General features: G+C 36.2%; 2 protein-coding genes across 3 annotated transcripts in view; one reads left to right on the top strand and one right to left on the bottom strand.

The window, feature by feature from the left end:
* Window positions 1–9,095, top strand: part of LOC148894258 (coiled-coil domain-containing protein 148-like) — a 30,900-nt gene extending 21,805 nt beyond the window's left edge. For both annotated transcript variants that reach the window (XM_089002026.1, XM_089002025.1), the window contains exons 10-15: window positions 1,061–1,267; window positions 3,596–3,736; window positions 4,891–5,009; window positions 6,002–6,119; window positions 6,736–6,870; window positions 8,634–9,095. In XM_089002026.1, the coding sequence (XP_088858152.1) occupies window positions 1,061–1,267; window positions 3,596–3,736; window positions 4,891–5,009; window positions 6,002–6,119; window positions 6,736–6,870; window positions 8,634–8,777 (864 nt within the window). In that variant the 3' untranslated portion in view covers window positions 8,778–9,095. The remainder of the gene's footprint in view (window positions 1–1,060; window positions 1,268–3,595; window positions 3,737–4,890; window positions 5,010–6,001; window positions 6,120–6,735; window positions 6,871–8,633) is intronic.
* A 738-nt stretch (window positions 9,096–9,833) lies between these two features.
* upp2 (uridine phosphorylase 2) lies at window positions 9,834–14,872 on the bottom strand. The gene is made up of 7 exons (XM_089002027.1): window positions 14,716–14,872; window positions 13,513–13,627; window positions 13,287–13,445; window positions 11,714–11,828; window positions 11,398–11,607; window positions 11,145–11,291; window positions 9,834–10,308 (listed from the first exon to the last, which is right to left on the bottom strand). The coding sequence occupies exons 1-7, from the start codon at window positions 14,766–14,768 to the stop codon at window positions 10,166–10,168; spliced, it is 942 nt and encodes a 313-aa protein (XP_088858153.1). The 5' UTR covers window positions 14,769–14,872; the 3' UTR covers window positions 9,834–10,165.
* Window positions 14,873–17,360: the final 2,488 nt, after the last annotated feature.

Genomic DNA, 17,360 nt, shown 5'->3' with positions numbered 1-17,360 from the left:
ATTCACTGACGCTAGCTCAATATGGAGAAAGACTTTCCTGCGGCTTTATCACGGGCTGTACAGTGATAACCTCAGTTTACGAACTTTTCGGCTTATCAACGTTAAATTTCTGAAAAATTTACCTTGGCATACAAACTATTTTTCGGGACACACTCGGAGCTGATGAGTGATGTGTCATTCGTTCGCGAACAAGCCCGTTCTCCTAACAAGAAAATGGCCACCCACTCATTTTTGTCCTCTATTCCCCGCCCCCAGTCTTCGGTTAAAGCCACGTGATTGGTCAAGAACGTAGCAGTGAGGGGAGGTGGTTTAAACATTAAAGAGACAGAGAGAGAGAGAAAATGGATGGAAAACAGTGAAATTTTGACTCGTTTCAACTTTGATAGTTCAAAGGCAGAGTGTAGACTGCAAGGTTAAAATATCCCATCAATCAGGCTCTACAAACAACCCGCACAAGCCATCTGTACACTTGATGCAAAAAGCTATCAACCCAGCTAAACAGAACAAAATTGATGAGGAACTAGGTAAAATTATCGCAGAGAAAACACCTACAAGGGATCATTCCTCAAGATGGTGAAAGGAGAAGGTTACGTTTCTCATCAAGAGTTTAATGCTGATGAAACCGGCCACTCCATTCCATCAAGCAATCAACGACCATCGCAAAGTTAAATAAAACCACTTTATTATACAGTACAGTTTATTTCTTGAATTACAATACCATAGCACATTTATTATACATAAAATAAGGTGTGTTTTGTGTCGTTTTAAGGCTTAGAAAATTAAAAAATGATGTTTTATGGTGACCTGGGAACGGATTATTCTCATTTTAATGGTTTCCTATGGGAAATTAATTTTTGGGAGACACACTTTTCGCCTTACACGCTCTGTCTGGGAACCAATTAAGTGCATAAGCCAAGGTATCACTGTATATCTTGCACAATGGCTGTAAGTGTTTACATCACGCCCCCCTGAAGAAAAACTCACTCAGTCGTTGAAATCTTGATGTTCTCCGCAGTGGCCTTTCCTCACCGCATTTTCCACTGCATCTATGTTCTCGCAGATGGAGCACGAGCGCGCGTTGGCCAGGCAGCGCTTCACGCAGACTCAGATAAAAGTTTTGACCCAGCAGTGGCTACAAGACCACGAAGAGCTCCTGACCAAAGCTGTGGCCGTCCTCCAAGAGGCCCGGGATGCCTACCAGGAGGAGTTGGAGCTCCAAAGAGACCGCCAGCATCAGCAGGATATCTGCTTTCGTCTCAGGGAAAAAGTAAGTCCATTGGAGTCGGCTGATGGGAGACGTTATGCAAGCTAATGCTAATCATGTTCAATGCTAATCAGACTCTACACAACTTTGGCGCCAAGACTCCAAATAAATAAATAAAGTTAATTTGAGTTCATTTACTCCCACTTTTTTCATTTGCACTCTCAAGAATCTTTGATAACCAATTTTGTACTGACGCTCCCCTACTTACAAACATTCGAGTTACGAACAACGGTACATACAAACATTTTTGGAGTAACATATGTAGTATTTTCTCCAGTTGCACATGTATATAATAATAATAAGAATAATAATACATTTCATTTCTAAGCACCTTTCAAAATCTTTTTTTTTTTGTGGGTGAGCAGCGGCTGCCACACGCGCCAGCGTTCACTCAACCCGGAAGTTACTCAAATAGATAGAAAGCTAGCTAGCTAAGACACTTAGAAATAATAATAATAATAATAATAATAATAATAATAATAATAATAATAATAATAATCCATTTCATTTCTAAGTCCCTTTCAAAACTCTCAAGGTCACTTTAGAGTCACAAGATGAGTTTTTCTGTGGGTGAGTAGCGGCAGCCACACGCGCCAGCGTTCACTCAACCCGCAAGTAAATCAAATAGATGGAAAGCTAGCTAGCTAGCTAATAGATAGCCAGCTATCTATCCAGCCATCAGCTAAATAGCCAAATAGCTAGCATACACCGGAAAAAAAAAAGCTTTATTTGTGGGACGAATAAAGTTTTTATTTTTTTCTGAAATACGGTATATGTGCAAGCGTGACACCTTTCGATATTTACAATTGGCAACTTTGCTCTCTCCCATTTTACCATCCAAAGTCTGTCAATTTGACGTGCGATTTGAAAATTCTGAAAGCCGCTGCGACCGAAGACGTCAATGTGAAATGAAGCTTTTGTACAAGCTGCGGCACAAAGATAAAAAAAAAAAGGCCATTATTTCTTTTGTCCTTTTGACAGTCTTTGACAATGCGGCGTCAAAGGACTCTGCCGGCGTCCCTTTATTTCATACTACGTTGGATGACAAAGAATTAATACTTTTGGACTTTCAAAGCCCCGCCCACCCGCTTTGTTGCCATTGTGTCGTCGGGATCAAATGTAGACACATGCGTTACATTCCGAAACGGCACTTTTATTTATTATTTATTTATTTATTTATTTATTTGGTTATTTAAATGTATTTATTTGTTTATTTTCCTACTTATTTACCCATTCATTTATTTATCTATCTATTTACATATTATTTGTTTATCTGGTTATTTATAATTTTACACAGGCAATAAATGCAGCTTAATTTATTTTGTTTATTTATTTATTCATTTTGTATAAATTTATTTTTGCATGTTTGTATTTATTTATCATTTCCTTTATTTCTTTATTATTTTATTTGCTTATGTGTTTATTGTTTATTTCTTTGTTTATTTTTTATGTGTTATTTTTGTCTGGTAATTTATTATTATTTTTTTTATTTTTTTTTACACAGGCAATAAATGAAGCTCAATTCGTTTTATTTCTTTATTTTTTATTTATTAATGCATGTTTGTATTTATTTATCATTTCCTGTATTTATTTATTTATTTATTTGATTTATTTGCTTACATGTTTATTTTGTATTTATTTGTTTATTTTTTTATTTATGTATTTATTATTTGTTTATCTGGTTATTTATTTTTTTTATTTGTTAATCTATTTATTGTACACAGCCAATAAATAAAGCTCAATTACCAATCAAAATAAAATCTCCACCAAATTGCTTTGTTGTACCAGTCAGGATTATGCTCATTTATTTATGAATGTAATTATTGATGTATTTGTTTTATCTGGTTATTAGTTTATTATTTTTTATTTGTTTATCTGTATGTTTATTTATTTATGTATTTATTTATTTCGTTATTTATTTATTTCACGCAGGCAATAAATGAAGCTCAATTACCAATCACAAAAAAAAAATCTCCACCTTTTTTTGAGACTTAATTGCTTTGGTAATATAGGTTACAATTATCCTTAAATAAAATACAATGAGTCATAAATTAATGTCAATGTTTTAATTTTCAATCAACTCCAGCTAAAGTTTAAACATATACGTTTAAACTCATTCAACTTTTTGACCCGCAGTCCTTTGAAGCAAATTTCACTGCTTGGAAATAAGCATTGGATATGTGGTTTCAAACGTGTTTGTGTTTTAAATTATACTCTCCTTGCCATCCTTTGCGTTCAAACCTCCTCAAAATGGCCGCCAACCTGATTGAAATTCATTCAATACGAGCGTGTGCGTTTTTGCCTCGTGTGTGTGTGTGTGTGTGTTTACAGCTGCAGCAGTGGCGGGCGCATCAGGAGGAGGTGGCCGAATTGCAGGCGGCCATCGCTGCAAGACAGCAGGAGGAAGCCGAGGCCATTTTGAAAAGGGAGCAGGAGAAAGAGGCCGCTCTACGGGCGCATCAAAAGGAAAAGGTGAATCGCAGGGACACCTGACGCCATTTCACGTGACTGTTGATTTAACTCATTCACTGCCAAATGATGTGCAAACATGTGTCCACTCCAGTGCCATGGTTGTTGTCATTTTCACTCAAATTGCAGGACCCACAGAATACAGTGATACCTCGGTTTACAAACACCTTGGCTTACGAACTTTTCGGTTTACGAACGTTACATTTATGAAAATCTTACCTTGGCATACGAACTTTTCTCATACACGGAGCTGCCTCAATGAGTGATGTGTTGTTCTTCTAACAGCAAAATGGCAGCCGACTGTTTTTGTCCTCTTTTCCTATTCCCTCTATTAAACATTAAAGAGACAGGCAGACGACAGTGGGAGAGTTTCAACTTTGATAGTTCAAAGGCAGAGTGTAGACTGCAAGGTTAAAATATCCCATCAATCAGGCTCTACAAACAACCCGCACAAGCCATCTGTACACTTGATGCAAAAAAAGCTATTGACCCAACTAAACAGAACACAATTGATGAGGAACTAGGTAAAATTATCGCAGAGAAAGCACCTACAAGGGATCATTCCTCAAGATGGTGAAAGAAGAAGGTTACGTTCCTCATCAAGTGTTAATGCTGATGAAACCGGCCACTCCATTCTATCAAGCCATCAACGACCATCATAAAGGTAAATAAAACGACTTTATTATACCGTACAGTTTATTTCTTGAATTATAATACCATAGCACATTTATTATACGTAAAATAAGGTATATTTTGTGTAGTTTTAAGGCCGAGAAAGTAGAAATGTATGTTTTATGGGGACCTGGGAACGGATTATTCTCATTTTAATGGTTTCCCATGGGAAATAAATTTTTGGGATACACACTATACACTCTGGGAACCGATTAAGTTCGTAAGCCAAGGTATCACTGTATTGATTTTTAGGACTACATAAACATTCAATTCAGCGTTAGAAACCTTTAACTTTCTTTTTTCATCAGAAAAAAACAGTTAATCCCTAAACTATATGGGTCTGCAGTTATCTGATCTTGAAATGGGGGTGGCTGTACAAAATACAATCCATACGAATAGGTTTATATCGGGCTTTAACAACAGCTGAAGCTGGGACAAAGCGCTAACGTGGGAGTGAAAAACATTGCCAATTGTTCTCCCCGCAGCTACGCAAATTTCATTTGGACCAGCAGACGAGGAGGGAGGAGTTAGAGCAAAGGGATCAAGAGAGGTTAGCCAAACTCCGAAGTGTCATGGAGGAGCAGGCCCGGCAAGATAAAGAGAGGTGAGCAAAGCCTCGACAATGACAATCGTAGCGTAGCTACCGTCAAATACGTGTGTCGTGTGGATGCCAAGCCTCCCCAGCAATGACCTTTGACCTTTTATGCCATACCAAAACATACCATGCACGTTTACGTTTCAGAGTAGCAAAGATAGTAGATAGCCAACAGATAGGGAGCTAGATAGCTAGCCAGCTATATAGCTAATAGAAAGCTGATTATAGAGAAAGCTAGCTAGCCAGCTAGTAGATAGCTAATATATAACCAACAGATAGATAGCTATAAAGCTAATAGATAGCCAAACATGCTAGCCAGCTAATACATAGCTAGTAGATATCCAACAGATAGCTAGCTAGATAGCCAGCCATGTAGATAGCTATATAGATAGTGGGAAAGCTAATTAGAGAGAAAGCTAGCTAGCCATCTAGTAGATAGCTAATATATAGCCAGCCACCTAGATAACGATATAGATAATAGAAAGCGAAATGGATAGAAAGCTAGCTAGCCAACCAGTAGCTAGGTAATATATAACCAGTGGATGGCTAAATAGATAGAAAGCTAGCTAGCCAGTTCGTATTTAGCTAATAGATAGCCAACAGATAGCTACCTATATAGCTAATAGAAAGCTAATTAGAGAGAAAGCCAGTCAGCCAGCTTGTAGGTAGCTAATATATAGCCAGCCACCTACATAGCTATATAGATAATAGAAAGCGAAATAGATAGAAAGCTAGCTAGCCAACTAGTAGATAGCTAATACATCTCCAACAGATAGCTAATATATAGCTAAATAGATAGAAAGCTACCTAGCCAGCTCGTAGATAGCTAGCTAGATAGCCACCAAATGCTAGCTAGATAGCTATCCCCTAGACAGCTATACAGCTAGTTAGCAAATACACTTAATGTCACTGCAGTAATTAAACAAATTGAGTAGCATATTTCCATCTTTGACACATTTCGGGCATTTTCCGAGTCTTAACTTCTTCATCTCTCCCGCCAGAGTACATTTCCGGGCCGAGATGTTGCAACGACGCCAGGAGGCGAGGGAGGCGTGCGAGTTTGAGCGTCAAAGGGAGGAAGCGGAGCGCCACAACCGTTTGGAAGCGCTTCGAAACCAGGTGGATCATTGATGTGCTTTCAAAGACATTGATTCCATAAATGGCTAAAAAGCTAATGTAGGGCCATGTAAATACAAAATCATAACAGCAGGGAAAAAAAAATACATTAAAAAGCATTTTTTTGCCAGCTAGTTGTCTAGCTGCCTCTCTATTGGCTATCTATTAGCTAGCTAGCTTTCTATCTATTTACTTCAGGGTTAGTTGAACGCTGGCGCGTGTGGCTGCCGCTGCTCACCCTCAGAAAAAAAAATATCCTGTGACTGTAAAGTGTCCTTGAGAGTTTTGAAAGGCGCTTACAAATGAAATGTATTATTATTATTATTATTATTATTATTATTATTATTATTATTATTATTATTATTATTATTATTTCTAAGCGCCTTAGGATTGCTCTGTGAGAGTCAATAAAAGCAGAGCATCAGCATCTTTGTTAGGATGCGCCTTGTTATGATTTATGTATTTATTTATTTTACTTTTAATTTTTTTTTATTTATGTATGTATTTATTTATTTGTTTGTTTATTTGTTTGTTCGTACTTGTTTATTTTGTTAAGTGTTGTGCAGCTCGTTTTCTGCTCAGTTATGGCGCCATGACATGTTAATTCTGTCGACCTCAGGTTGCCGTGGTGGCAGAGTCGGACGCAGAACGGATGATGGGAGGAACTCAGTCATGGCGAAATCGAAATTTGACCATCCGAGATGTTGAGATCCAGAGGCCTCTCTTTGGACTTCATACGTACACGGACGCCCAGGTCAAACTTGTTTTTTTCTCTCGAAGATTGCTTCTTTGTGGGAGTGTGGGAGGGCAAGATGACCCTGAGAGAACAAGTCATTGCTTGTGATTCTGTCGTTAGTTGTTTTCTTTGATTTGTTTGTATTTTATTTTGTTTTGTTTTACTTTTATTTCTTTTAATTTGTTTTGTTTGATTTTATTGTTATTGTATTGTGTTTTATTTTGTTTTATTTTTATTTATTTATTTGTCTTACTTTATTTTTGTTTATTTGTTGTATTTTTATGTCTTTTAATTTGTTTTGTTTGCTTTGCTTTTATTTTATTTTATTTTATTTTATTTTATTTTATTTTATTTTATTTTACTGTTGTTTAGTTGTTTTATTTTGACTTTTATTATACTTAGTTTTGTTTAATTTTTATTTATTTTATTGTGTTTTGTTTTATTTTGTTTTATTTGTTTATTTATTTGTCTTTTATTTTATTTTTGTTTATTTGTTGTATTTTTTCTTTTCTTTTGTTTTATTTTAGTTGTTATTTGTCGTTGATTTTATTGTTGTTTAGTTGTTTTATTTTTATTTGTTTTATTTTATATTTCTATTTTATACCTATTTTATTTTTGTTTATTTATTATGTTTTTATTTCTTTTATTTTGTTTTATTTTTAGTTATTTATGTATTTATTTGTCTTTTATTTTGTTCTGTTTTATGTAGTTTTATTTTTAGTTATTTATTTGTGTTGTATCGTATTTTTGTTTATTCGTTTTTTTAATTTTATTTGTCTTTTATTTTATTGTTTGTTTAGTTGTTTTATTTTTATGTATTTTATTCTATTTTATATTTATTTATTTACTTATTTGTCTTTTATTTCATTTTTGTTTATTTGTTGTATATTTATTTCTTTGATTTTGTTTTATTTTAGTTTTATTTTTAGTTATTTATGTATTCATTTGTCTTTTATTTTCTTTTGTTGTATGTAGTTTAATTTAATTTATTTATTTGTGTTTTACTGTATTTTTGCTTTGTTTTTTATTTATTTTTCTTTTATTTCATTGTTGTTTAGTTGTTTTATTTTTATTAATTTTCTTTTGTTTTATATTTGTCTTTTATTTCATTTTTGTTTACTTGTGGTATTTGTATTTTATTTTATTTGGTTTTATTTTTAGTGAATGTATTCATTTGTCTTGTTTTATTTTGTTTAATGTAGTTTCATTTGTATTTATTTATGTGTGTTTTATTGTATTTTTGTTTATTTCAAAGTCAAGTCAAAGTCAGCTTTCTTGTCAAATATTATTCAATATTTTTTTCTCAAGCTCCAACCCAATTGAGATCCTTTAGCGCCCCCTATGGAGAGCACTGGGGGTTGTCTCCTACCTTCCCCCCCCCCCCTCTGCTTTCAAACCAAACAGCCAGCTTTGTATCTGAGCTCATATTCCCCTTTTTTACCATTTCCGCGCTGTTTTTTGTCTGTCACCGGCGAGTGTTCGCTGACTCGCGCCGCCGCCGTCGATTACGCAATGATTTTGGCAGCTTAAACAATGTTTGCTCCGCTTTTTCGCAGACTGTTCGTAACGGCCTTCAACTCAAGGCCACCGCGCCAGTCTGCCCTTGTTCTTATGCAACGCTGACGCATCATTTTGCAACACATTTTGTTTTCCTTAAAATGCCAAACAGCGAGAGAGTTGAGTGATTAATCACCAGGCGTGAAATAACTAAGGCAAAAAGCAAAAAGGTGTGTCAGGCAAAGTGTGAATCTTTTTTTTTTTTTTTTCCCTCTTGTGTGCAGATTGTGGCCGATCCCAGATTGCGGGTGGAGCAGGCCCTCAGGGAGGCTGGCTTGCACCACACGCAGTACGCCCAAGAGGTTCTGGCCCATATTAAGCCTCCCAAACCACCGCGACGAGACACCAAATCGGAGCTCCAGTTTTAAGGCAGCAAGTGAGAACCACTTTGCAATTGATTCAACACATTTTGCATTTTAGCAAAATGACGATATTAGGAATTTAAAAAAAATGACACACGCAAAAACAAAATTGTTAAAAATGTCCAGTTGATACATGAACTCATTCGCTGACATTCCCGAATTTATTCGGATTTGGGGTTTTTTTTTTCTTCCGAGGGGTGCCGATAAAGCGCTGGTCAGACCTCCTGCAATGTTTTTTTTTTCCCCTTCCCACGAGGGAGGAGCATTTGCCTTTTGTCCATGTTAGCGCGTTGTTACAGCTTCAGCTGTTGTTAATGCGCTGCTCACCCGCAGAAAAAAATAACCTGTGACTGTAAAGTGTCCTTGAGAGTTTTGAAAGGTGCTTATAAATAAAATGTATTATTTATTATTTATTATTTATTATTTATTATTTATTATTTATCATTTATCATTTATCATTTATCATTTATTATTATATCTTTTATTTTTATTTTTATTGTTGTTATTATATAAATCAATATGTATGTGTGTATTTTGTACAGCCGCCCCCATTTCAAGCTCAGATAAGTCCAGACCCACATAATTTAGTGAATGAGTTACTATATTTTTTTTAATACATTTTACTCGTAACACATGATGGGAAAATGCAATGCACCAGCTACAAATGAGCATGATTAATTGGCTTTTATGCAATGTAGTTTTTTTCCCTCACCACAAAAGGTGATGCAACACAAGTAGACAAAAAAACATTACATTTTTGAAGAAAAAAAAATACATTCTGGATATTATATATATATATATATATATATATATATATATGTACACACGCATACAAACACATACACACGCGTACACACACACATATACATATACATATACAGTATTTTGTGGGTCCTGCAATTTGAGTAAAAATGACAAAAACCCCGGTACTGGAGTGGACACATTTTTGCACATCATCTGACAGTGAATGAGTTAACAAATTATTCATGTCCACATTTTACATTTAAGCTGTTTAAACCACACCCAGTTATGATTTACTGTCATACAAAACACACAAAAAAATGAATTACGTAAACGGCTTTTATTTCAAAACTACCACACAAAATTACCTTCAAACACAACATGGTGGTAGAATTTTACCAAAAAACCAATATATCATAATCCAATATATATATTTGTTTTTCTCAAATAACCAAAGTAACGCATTACTTATAAAATCCTTATGAACAGCAGCACCAAAATGTGACGCATTAAATGACACAAAACAAACTGAAATCCATTTGACATGATATTTAACTTATTCCAAGCAAAGTGTCTAAATATCATATATAAACAATGTATACACACACATACATAGCGCTCATATCTACATCCATTGCTTTAAAAGGGCTTTTTCAGGCAATCTGTCCCAGACGTTTCTTAATGAAGTGGGCCACCAGGACTTGAGGTCTTTGCTGGTACTCCACTAGAACATCGTGAGGTGACGTAATCTGGTCGCCCTCGAAGCGGTTCAGCAATGTGACGCAGATGACGGCCGCTAAAAAAGAAAAAAACAAAGAAAGAAAAAAAAATATAGAACAAATATTAAAAATACAGATATGACTGTCACAATATGAAAATTCAAACGTTTGATAGCATCTAAAATACCCAAAACACACAGTATGATATTTTTAGTCAAATGAAAAACACCAATCAAAATGACTGAAAGTGTCCGAAATCTGCAAAAAATTGAGCTGCGAATTGGGCATTTTTAGAAAGTCCCGCCCCCAGTTCGTGACGTCATGCCAATACGTCTTGCATTGCTGGAGAATCAAAACAATGGCTTCAGATTCGGAGAATATGCTTTCTTGTTACTCATCCAGTTATGAATATGATTCAAATAGTTCTGAAGAGGAAAGCATACATGTTTGCAATCGATTAAAGAATTTTTTCCGTGCCATTATGAGGCAACATTGAGGGGAGATGTCTCAACGAAAAAGATATATATATATATATATATATATATATATATATATATATATATATATATATATATATATATGTATATATATATATATATATATATATATATATATATATATATATATATATATATGACACAGAAAATATCAAATGAATAAAGAAATATCAAATAAATATCAAACAAAAATAATAAAACTACTAAAAATAAATAAATGACTAAATGTACATACATATTAAATAAACAATAATAGCAAATACATAAATATCAAATACATTTTATATATTTTTTTTCTTATTTATTTATTTTTATGATTTTTTTTTTGTTGATGTAATATTTATTTGACATGTGTTTATTTCTTCATTAATTTGCTACATTTGCTTATTTAATATTTCTTGATGTAATTAATTCACCTTTAAGATCACACACGCGACACATAGCCGCAAAGACGGTGGACTCCATTTCGATGTTCCTCACGCCGGCTTCGTACGCTTTCCTCAGATACTCCAGTTTTTCCTCATGGGAGAAGGAACACAAAGCCCCGTCGAGTCGTCCTTGACCTGAGAAGAAGCAGAAGATTCCTCACCGCTTTATCCTCAAGGACCTTTCAAGCCTTTTCAAGCCTTTTCAAGGGACAACTCATCAGGTCACGTCCAGCTAGCTTACCTTCGTAAAAGTCGTGGGTGCACATGGTGTTTCCGATTACGGTGGGAAGGTTCTGAAGTTCTGTAGAGCACTGCAGAAGCTCTCCGGCCACCCCTTGGTCTAACTCGGTGCTGCGTGTGATGACTTTACCCAGAACCACCTGCTCAAACTGGGGCCGGAAGGAGTAGTCGACCGCCTTTTCCGTCACCACCACCGTGCCCGGAGGCAGACCTGGACGGACGGAATCGCCAGTTACACTCCTTCATTTATTTATTATTATTATTATTTTTTTTTTTTTGGATTGACGTTTGGGAAGCGCATTAGGAAAATTCATTACCGACTCCGCCCGACGTTCCCAAACGAAATAGAATGACGTCCCTGCAGTGGGCATGGTGGAGCAGTTTGATGAGCTCGTGCAGCATGATGGAGATGGACGGCACGCCCATGCCATGCTAAAAGACAACAACAACAACAAAAAATCTGTTTTTACAAGCCACAAATGTCTTCCTGTTGTTGTTTTTCTTTTTTATTTTAGACAAAACAACATGGCTGCTTGGTGGTATCGCTCGCTTGACGCAGATGGATGACCTCGCCTGTGGAGAATCCATCAGGTATCTGGCCTGAGTCATGTCTAATTTTGGAAAATGCAGTGATACCTTGGCTTAGGAACTTAATTGGTTCCCAGACAGAGTGTGTAAGGCGAAAAGTGTGTATCCCAAAAAATAATTTCACATAGAAAACCATTAAAATGAGAATAATCCGTTCCCAGGTCCCCATAAAACATAAGTAGAATCAGAAAACCTTTATTCATCCCACAATGGGGACATTTTCGACTTTATAATTGTCTAAGCCTTAAAACTACACACTACACAAATTATTTTTTACCTTATTTTATGTATAATGTGCTATGGTATTATAATTAAAGAAAGAAACTATACTGTAAGTGCTGACTATCTTTTAGCTATCTATTGGCTAGCTAGCTTTCTGTCTATTTGAAGTACTTCCGTGATGAGTGAACGCTGGCGCGTGTGGCTACCGCTGCTCACCCTCAGAAAAACTTATCCTGTGACTGTAAAGTGACCTTGAGAGTTTTGAAATGTGCTTATCAATGAAATGTATGATTATTATTATTTCTGTATACTAAAGTCGTTTTATTTACCTTTGTGATGGTCGTTGATGGCTTGATGGAATGGAGTGGCCGCTTTCATCAGCATTAAACACTTGATGAGGAACGTAACCTTCTTATTTCACCATCTTGAAAAATGATCCCTCGTAGGTGCTTTCTCTGCCATAATTTTACCTTGTTCCTCATCAATTGTGTTCTGTTTCGCTGGGTTGATCGCTTTTTGCATCAAGTGTACAGATGGCTTGTGCGGGTTATTTGTGGAGCCTGATTGATGGGATATTTTAACCTTGCAGTCTACATTCTGCCTTTGAACTATCAAAGTTGAAACGAGTCCAGATTTCACTGTTTTCTATCCATTTTCTCACTCTCTGTCTGCCTGTCTCTTTAATGTTTAAACCACCTCCCCTCACTGCTGCGTTCTTGACCAATCACGTGGCTTTAACCCAAGACTGGGGGCGGGGAATAGAGGACAAAAAAAAGTCGGCTGCCATTTCCTTGTTAGAACGGGCTCGTTCACTTATTGTAGCGCTCTGTGTGTATCCCGAAAAATAGTTCATATGCCAAGGTAAAATTGTCATAAATTTAATGTTCGTAAACCGAAAAGTTCGTAAACCGAGGTATCACTGTATATGGGACTCCTCTTTTCCTCAGTGCCAATTACAATGACCTCGGATAACTTGGATATTTGAGTATAATCTTTGATCAAGCTTCCTGATAATTGCTATTAAGTGTAACAAAGACTGACAATTACGCTAACAAGCTAACGGTGGACGACAATACTTACACTTATAGACAGCACCGGCCCCACTTTGTACATGCAGTAGCGGTCGGTTCCCTCGCAAATATCCCGTAGTTCCGCAGGGTTCCCCGGCAGATTCAGTTCCTTGTGGATAAACTGGGCGAAGGCCTTCATTCGATTGGCGCTGCCACCAACGCACACAAACTGTGAAAAAAAGGGGGAAGGGTGTCATATCACGGATGTCCGAGTGGTCGTCTGGCGGTTGTCGTACCTTAATGTCGCCAAACATCTCGGGCAGGTTGTGAGACTTGGTGCTCAAGCTGAAGTGGTAGAGAATGTCTTCCTCTAAGGTGTGCAAGTAGGGATTTTTCACGTGGACCTGTTGTCTAAAGCAAAAAAATAAATAAATACAAATAAAAATCCTGTCATACATTTAATAATAATAATAATAATAATACATTTAATTTCTAAGCTCCTTTCAAAACTCTCAAGGACACTTTACAGTCACAGGATATTTTTTTTTGCGGGTGAGCAGTGGCAGCCACATGCGCCAGCGTTCACTCTTCTTTCATTATTAGAATGAATGAACAAACCTATAAATAAATATGTAAATACATATAAACAAACACATACATAAATACATATATAAATACACAAATAAATACATATACACAAACAAATAAATACATAAACACTTAAACAAATACATAAATACATACATAAATACATACATAAATACATATATAAATACATGTATAAATACATAGATAAATAATTATATAAATACATACATAAATACATAAATATATGTAAACAAACAAATACATACATAAACAAACACATAAATACATACATAAATACATAAACAAAGACATAAATAAATACGTACATAAATACATCAATACATGTATAAATGCATGTATAAATGCATATATAAATACATATAAATAAATACATAAATATATATACACAAACAAATACATACATATATATATATATATACATGGTGGCTTTTAAAACAAGGGAAATATGGTTAATTACAAAAAAAAAACAAAAAAAAACAATGCATATCTTAAAAACATTGAGAAAAATCAACATTTTTGTGACTTGGTCAATTTTTGCCAGAATGAATCAGCAAAATTTGTACAGTTTTTGGACACAGAGGAATAGTAGTCACAAAAAAATCACCTGAACATATCATTTCATATAATTTCTCTCATTGTGAATTGAATTTTAAGTTTTTAAAGGTAACTGTGAATATGGACTAAATCTTAAAAAAAAAAATAGACCCAAAATGCTGATTTTGGAGTTGTCAGTCACACTTGTGACATACTTGTGCAGTTTATGGACACAGAGAAAAATGGTAAACACACAAATAAAGGGCCTGAACATATCATTTTAGGGAATTTCTTCGGCACATTTTTTTCACCAATGTATCATGCCAACCCAAAAAATAATAATAATTAATACTTACTTGATATATTCACTGTGGTCGTTCCCCATCGAGTTCAGTAAAATAGGTGCCATAAGTACCCCCCAAAAAAAATCTAGTAAAAAAAAAATATCACTGCCGCGACTACTGTTATTTTCTCAACTAAGATTTTTAACTCTGAAACCAGAACTAATATAGTGGTGACCTTTCACCTCACTGCTGATTGGCTGGATAAGAGAGGAGTAGCATTCACGCGTTCACAAAAACATCAACCGAACTGAGAGTGGGGGTCGGGGCACGTATGTTCATGCCCTGAAAAATAACGTATATGTTATGACATTCTACTTTCACCCGGAACAATCCGATAACATTTGACCCCGGCTTGTCAACACTCGTACAGGCAACATGATGTCAACCTGCGCTGACATGCAACCAGACCCAAATGTTTTTTTTTTGAGTGGAGACGCCTTTTTCGCTGATGTAACATTGGCATCGTGTTCAGGTTTGGGACACGCGTGGGCACTATGGATTTATAGCCCGCGTCATGTACGTTCTGAGAATTGTTTCTAAATACATGGCACGGTATATGTTTGACGTGATTCTGGCACGCGGTTTTCTTTCCCTTTGCCCATCAAATATTTGAGGTACGGTGAAATTATAGATAGATAGCAAGGAAGCTAGCATGGTAGCTAGCTAGATTGATAGGTAGTAGGTAGCTAGCTAGCAAGATAGGTAGGTCGATAGGTGGCTAGCTACCAAGATAGCTAGCTAACAGGGTAGGGAGGTAGCTAGCTAGCAAGGTAGGTAGGTAGGTAGGTAGCTAGCAAGGTAGGTTAGTAGCAAGGGAGGTAGGTAGATAGCAAAGTAGGTAGGTAGCAAGGTAGGTAGGTAGCAAAGTAGGTAGGTAGATATCAAGGTAGGTAGGTAGATAGCAAGGTAGCTAGGTTGATAGCAAGGTATGTAGGTTGATAGGTAGCTAGCTAACAAGGTAGCTAGCTAGCAAGGTAGGTTAGTAGCAAGGTAGGTTAGTAGCAAGGTAGGTAGGTAGACAGCAAGGTAGGTAGGTTCACAGCAAGGTAGGTAGGTTGATAGGTAGGTAGCAAGGTAGGTTAGTAGCAAGGTAGGTAGGTAGATAGCAAAGTAGGTAGGTAGATAGCAAGATAGCTAGGTTGATAGCAAGGTATGTAGGTTGATAGGTAGCTAGCTAACAAGGTAGCTAGCTAGCAAGGTAGGTAGCAAGGTAGGTTAGTAGCAAGGTAGGTAGGTAGACAGCAAGGTAGGTAGGTTCACAGCAAGGTAGGTAGGTTGATAGGTAGCTAGCTAACAAGGTAGCTAGATAGCAAGGTAGGCAGACAGACAGACAGACAGATAGACAGACAGACAAAGAGAAATGAAGCTAGCTCGGTAGGTAGCTAACTAACAAGGTAGGTAGGTAGATATATAGGTAGGTTGATAGGTAGCTAGCTAGAAAAGTAGCTTGCAAGATAGCTAGCTAACAATGTCGCTAGCTAGCAAGGTAGATAGATAGATAGATAGATAGATAGATAGATAGATAGATAGATAGATAGATAGATAGATAGATAGATAGATAGATAGATAGATAGATAGATAGATAGATAGATAGATAGATAGATAGATAGATAGATAGCAAGGTAGGTAGGTTCACAGCAAGGTAGGTAGGTTGATAGGTAGGTAGCAAGGTAGGTTAGTAGCAAGGTAGGTAGGTAGATAGCAAAGTAGGTAGGTAGATAGCAAGATAGCTAGGTTGATAGCAAGGTATGTAGGTTGATAGGTAGCTAGCTAACAAGGTAGCTAGCTAGCAAGGTAGGTAGCAAGGTAGGTTAGTAGCAAGGTAGGTAGGTAGACAGCAAGGTAGGTAGGTTCACAGCAAGGTAGGTAGGTTGATAGGTAGCTAGCTAACAAGGTAGCTAGATAGCAAGGTAGGCAGACAGACAGACAGACAGATAAGACAGACAGACAAAGAGAAATGAAGCTAGCTCGGTAGGTAGCTAACTAACAAGGTAGGTAGGTAGATATATAGGTAGGTTGATAGGTAGCTAGCTAGAAAAGTAGCTTGCAAGATAGCTAGCTAACAATGTCGCTAGCTAGCAAGGTAGATAGATAGATAGATAGATAGATAGATAGATAGATAGATAGATAGATAGATAGATAGATAGATAGATAGATAGATAGATAGATAGATAGATAGATAGATAGATAGATAGATAGATAGATAGATAGATAGAAAGGCAGGTAAGTAGGAAGCTATTTAGATAGCTAGGTAGTTAGCTAGCAAGGTAGATAGATGGATGGATAGATAGAGAGATAGAAAGTAGAAGTCATTTGAAGTCATTTTACAAATTACGGACACAACTTGTCCGGAGACGTCTGTTGTCCTTTAATCGCAAATCCTAGTTGGATTCAAACTGGAATGCTGTGTCCTCTCAAAACATCAACTCCTATTTAATATTTAACTTTAATGTCTTACTTTTGTCAATAGAGATTTCAGCATGTGCCAGATTAAGTCTTTAGCAGACATTTTTGAATCGGTTACTTAGACAAGATCAACCCCCCCCCCCCCCCACACACCCACATAACAAAAAAACTATTTAAAAAAAGGTGGTATTGGTACTAGTAATACATCACACACGGCCATCGTTTATTTATGTACATTATTTTGTTGGGAC

The sequence above is a fragment of the Hippocampus bargibanti genome, linkage group LG08, assembly GCF_051943395.1.
Source record: "Hippocampus bargibanti isolate YZ-2025 linkage group LG08, ASM5194339v1, whole genome shotgun sequence".
NCBI lineage: Eukaryota > Metazoa > Chordata > Actinopteri > Syngnathiformes > Syngnathidae > Hippocampus > Hippocampus bargibanti.
Note: the sequence above shows the minus strand (reverse complement) of the source record. Positions and strands in the feature narration are given on the sequence as shown.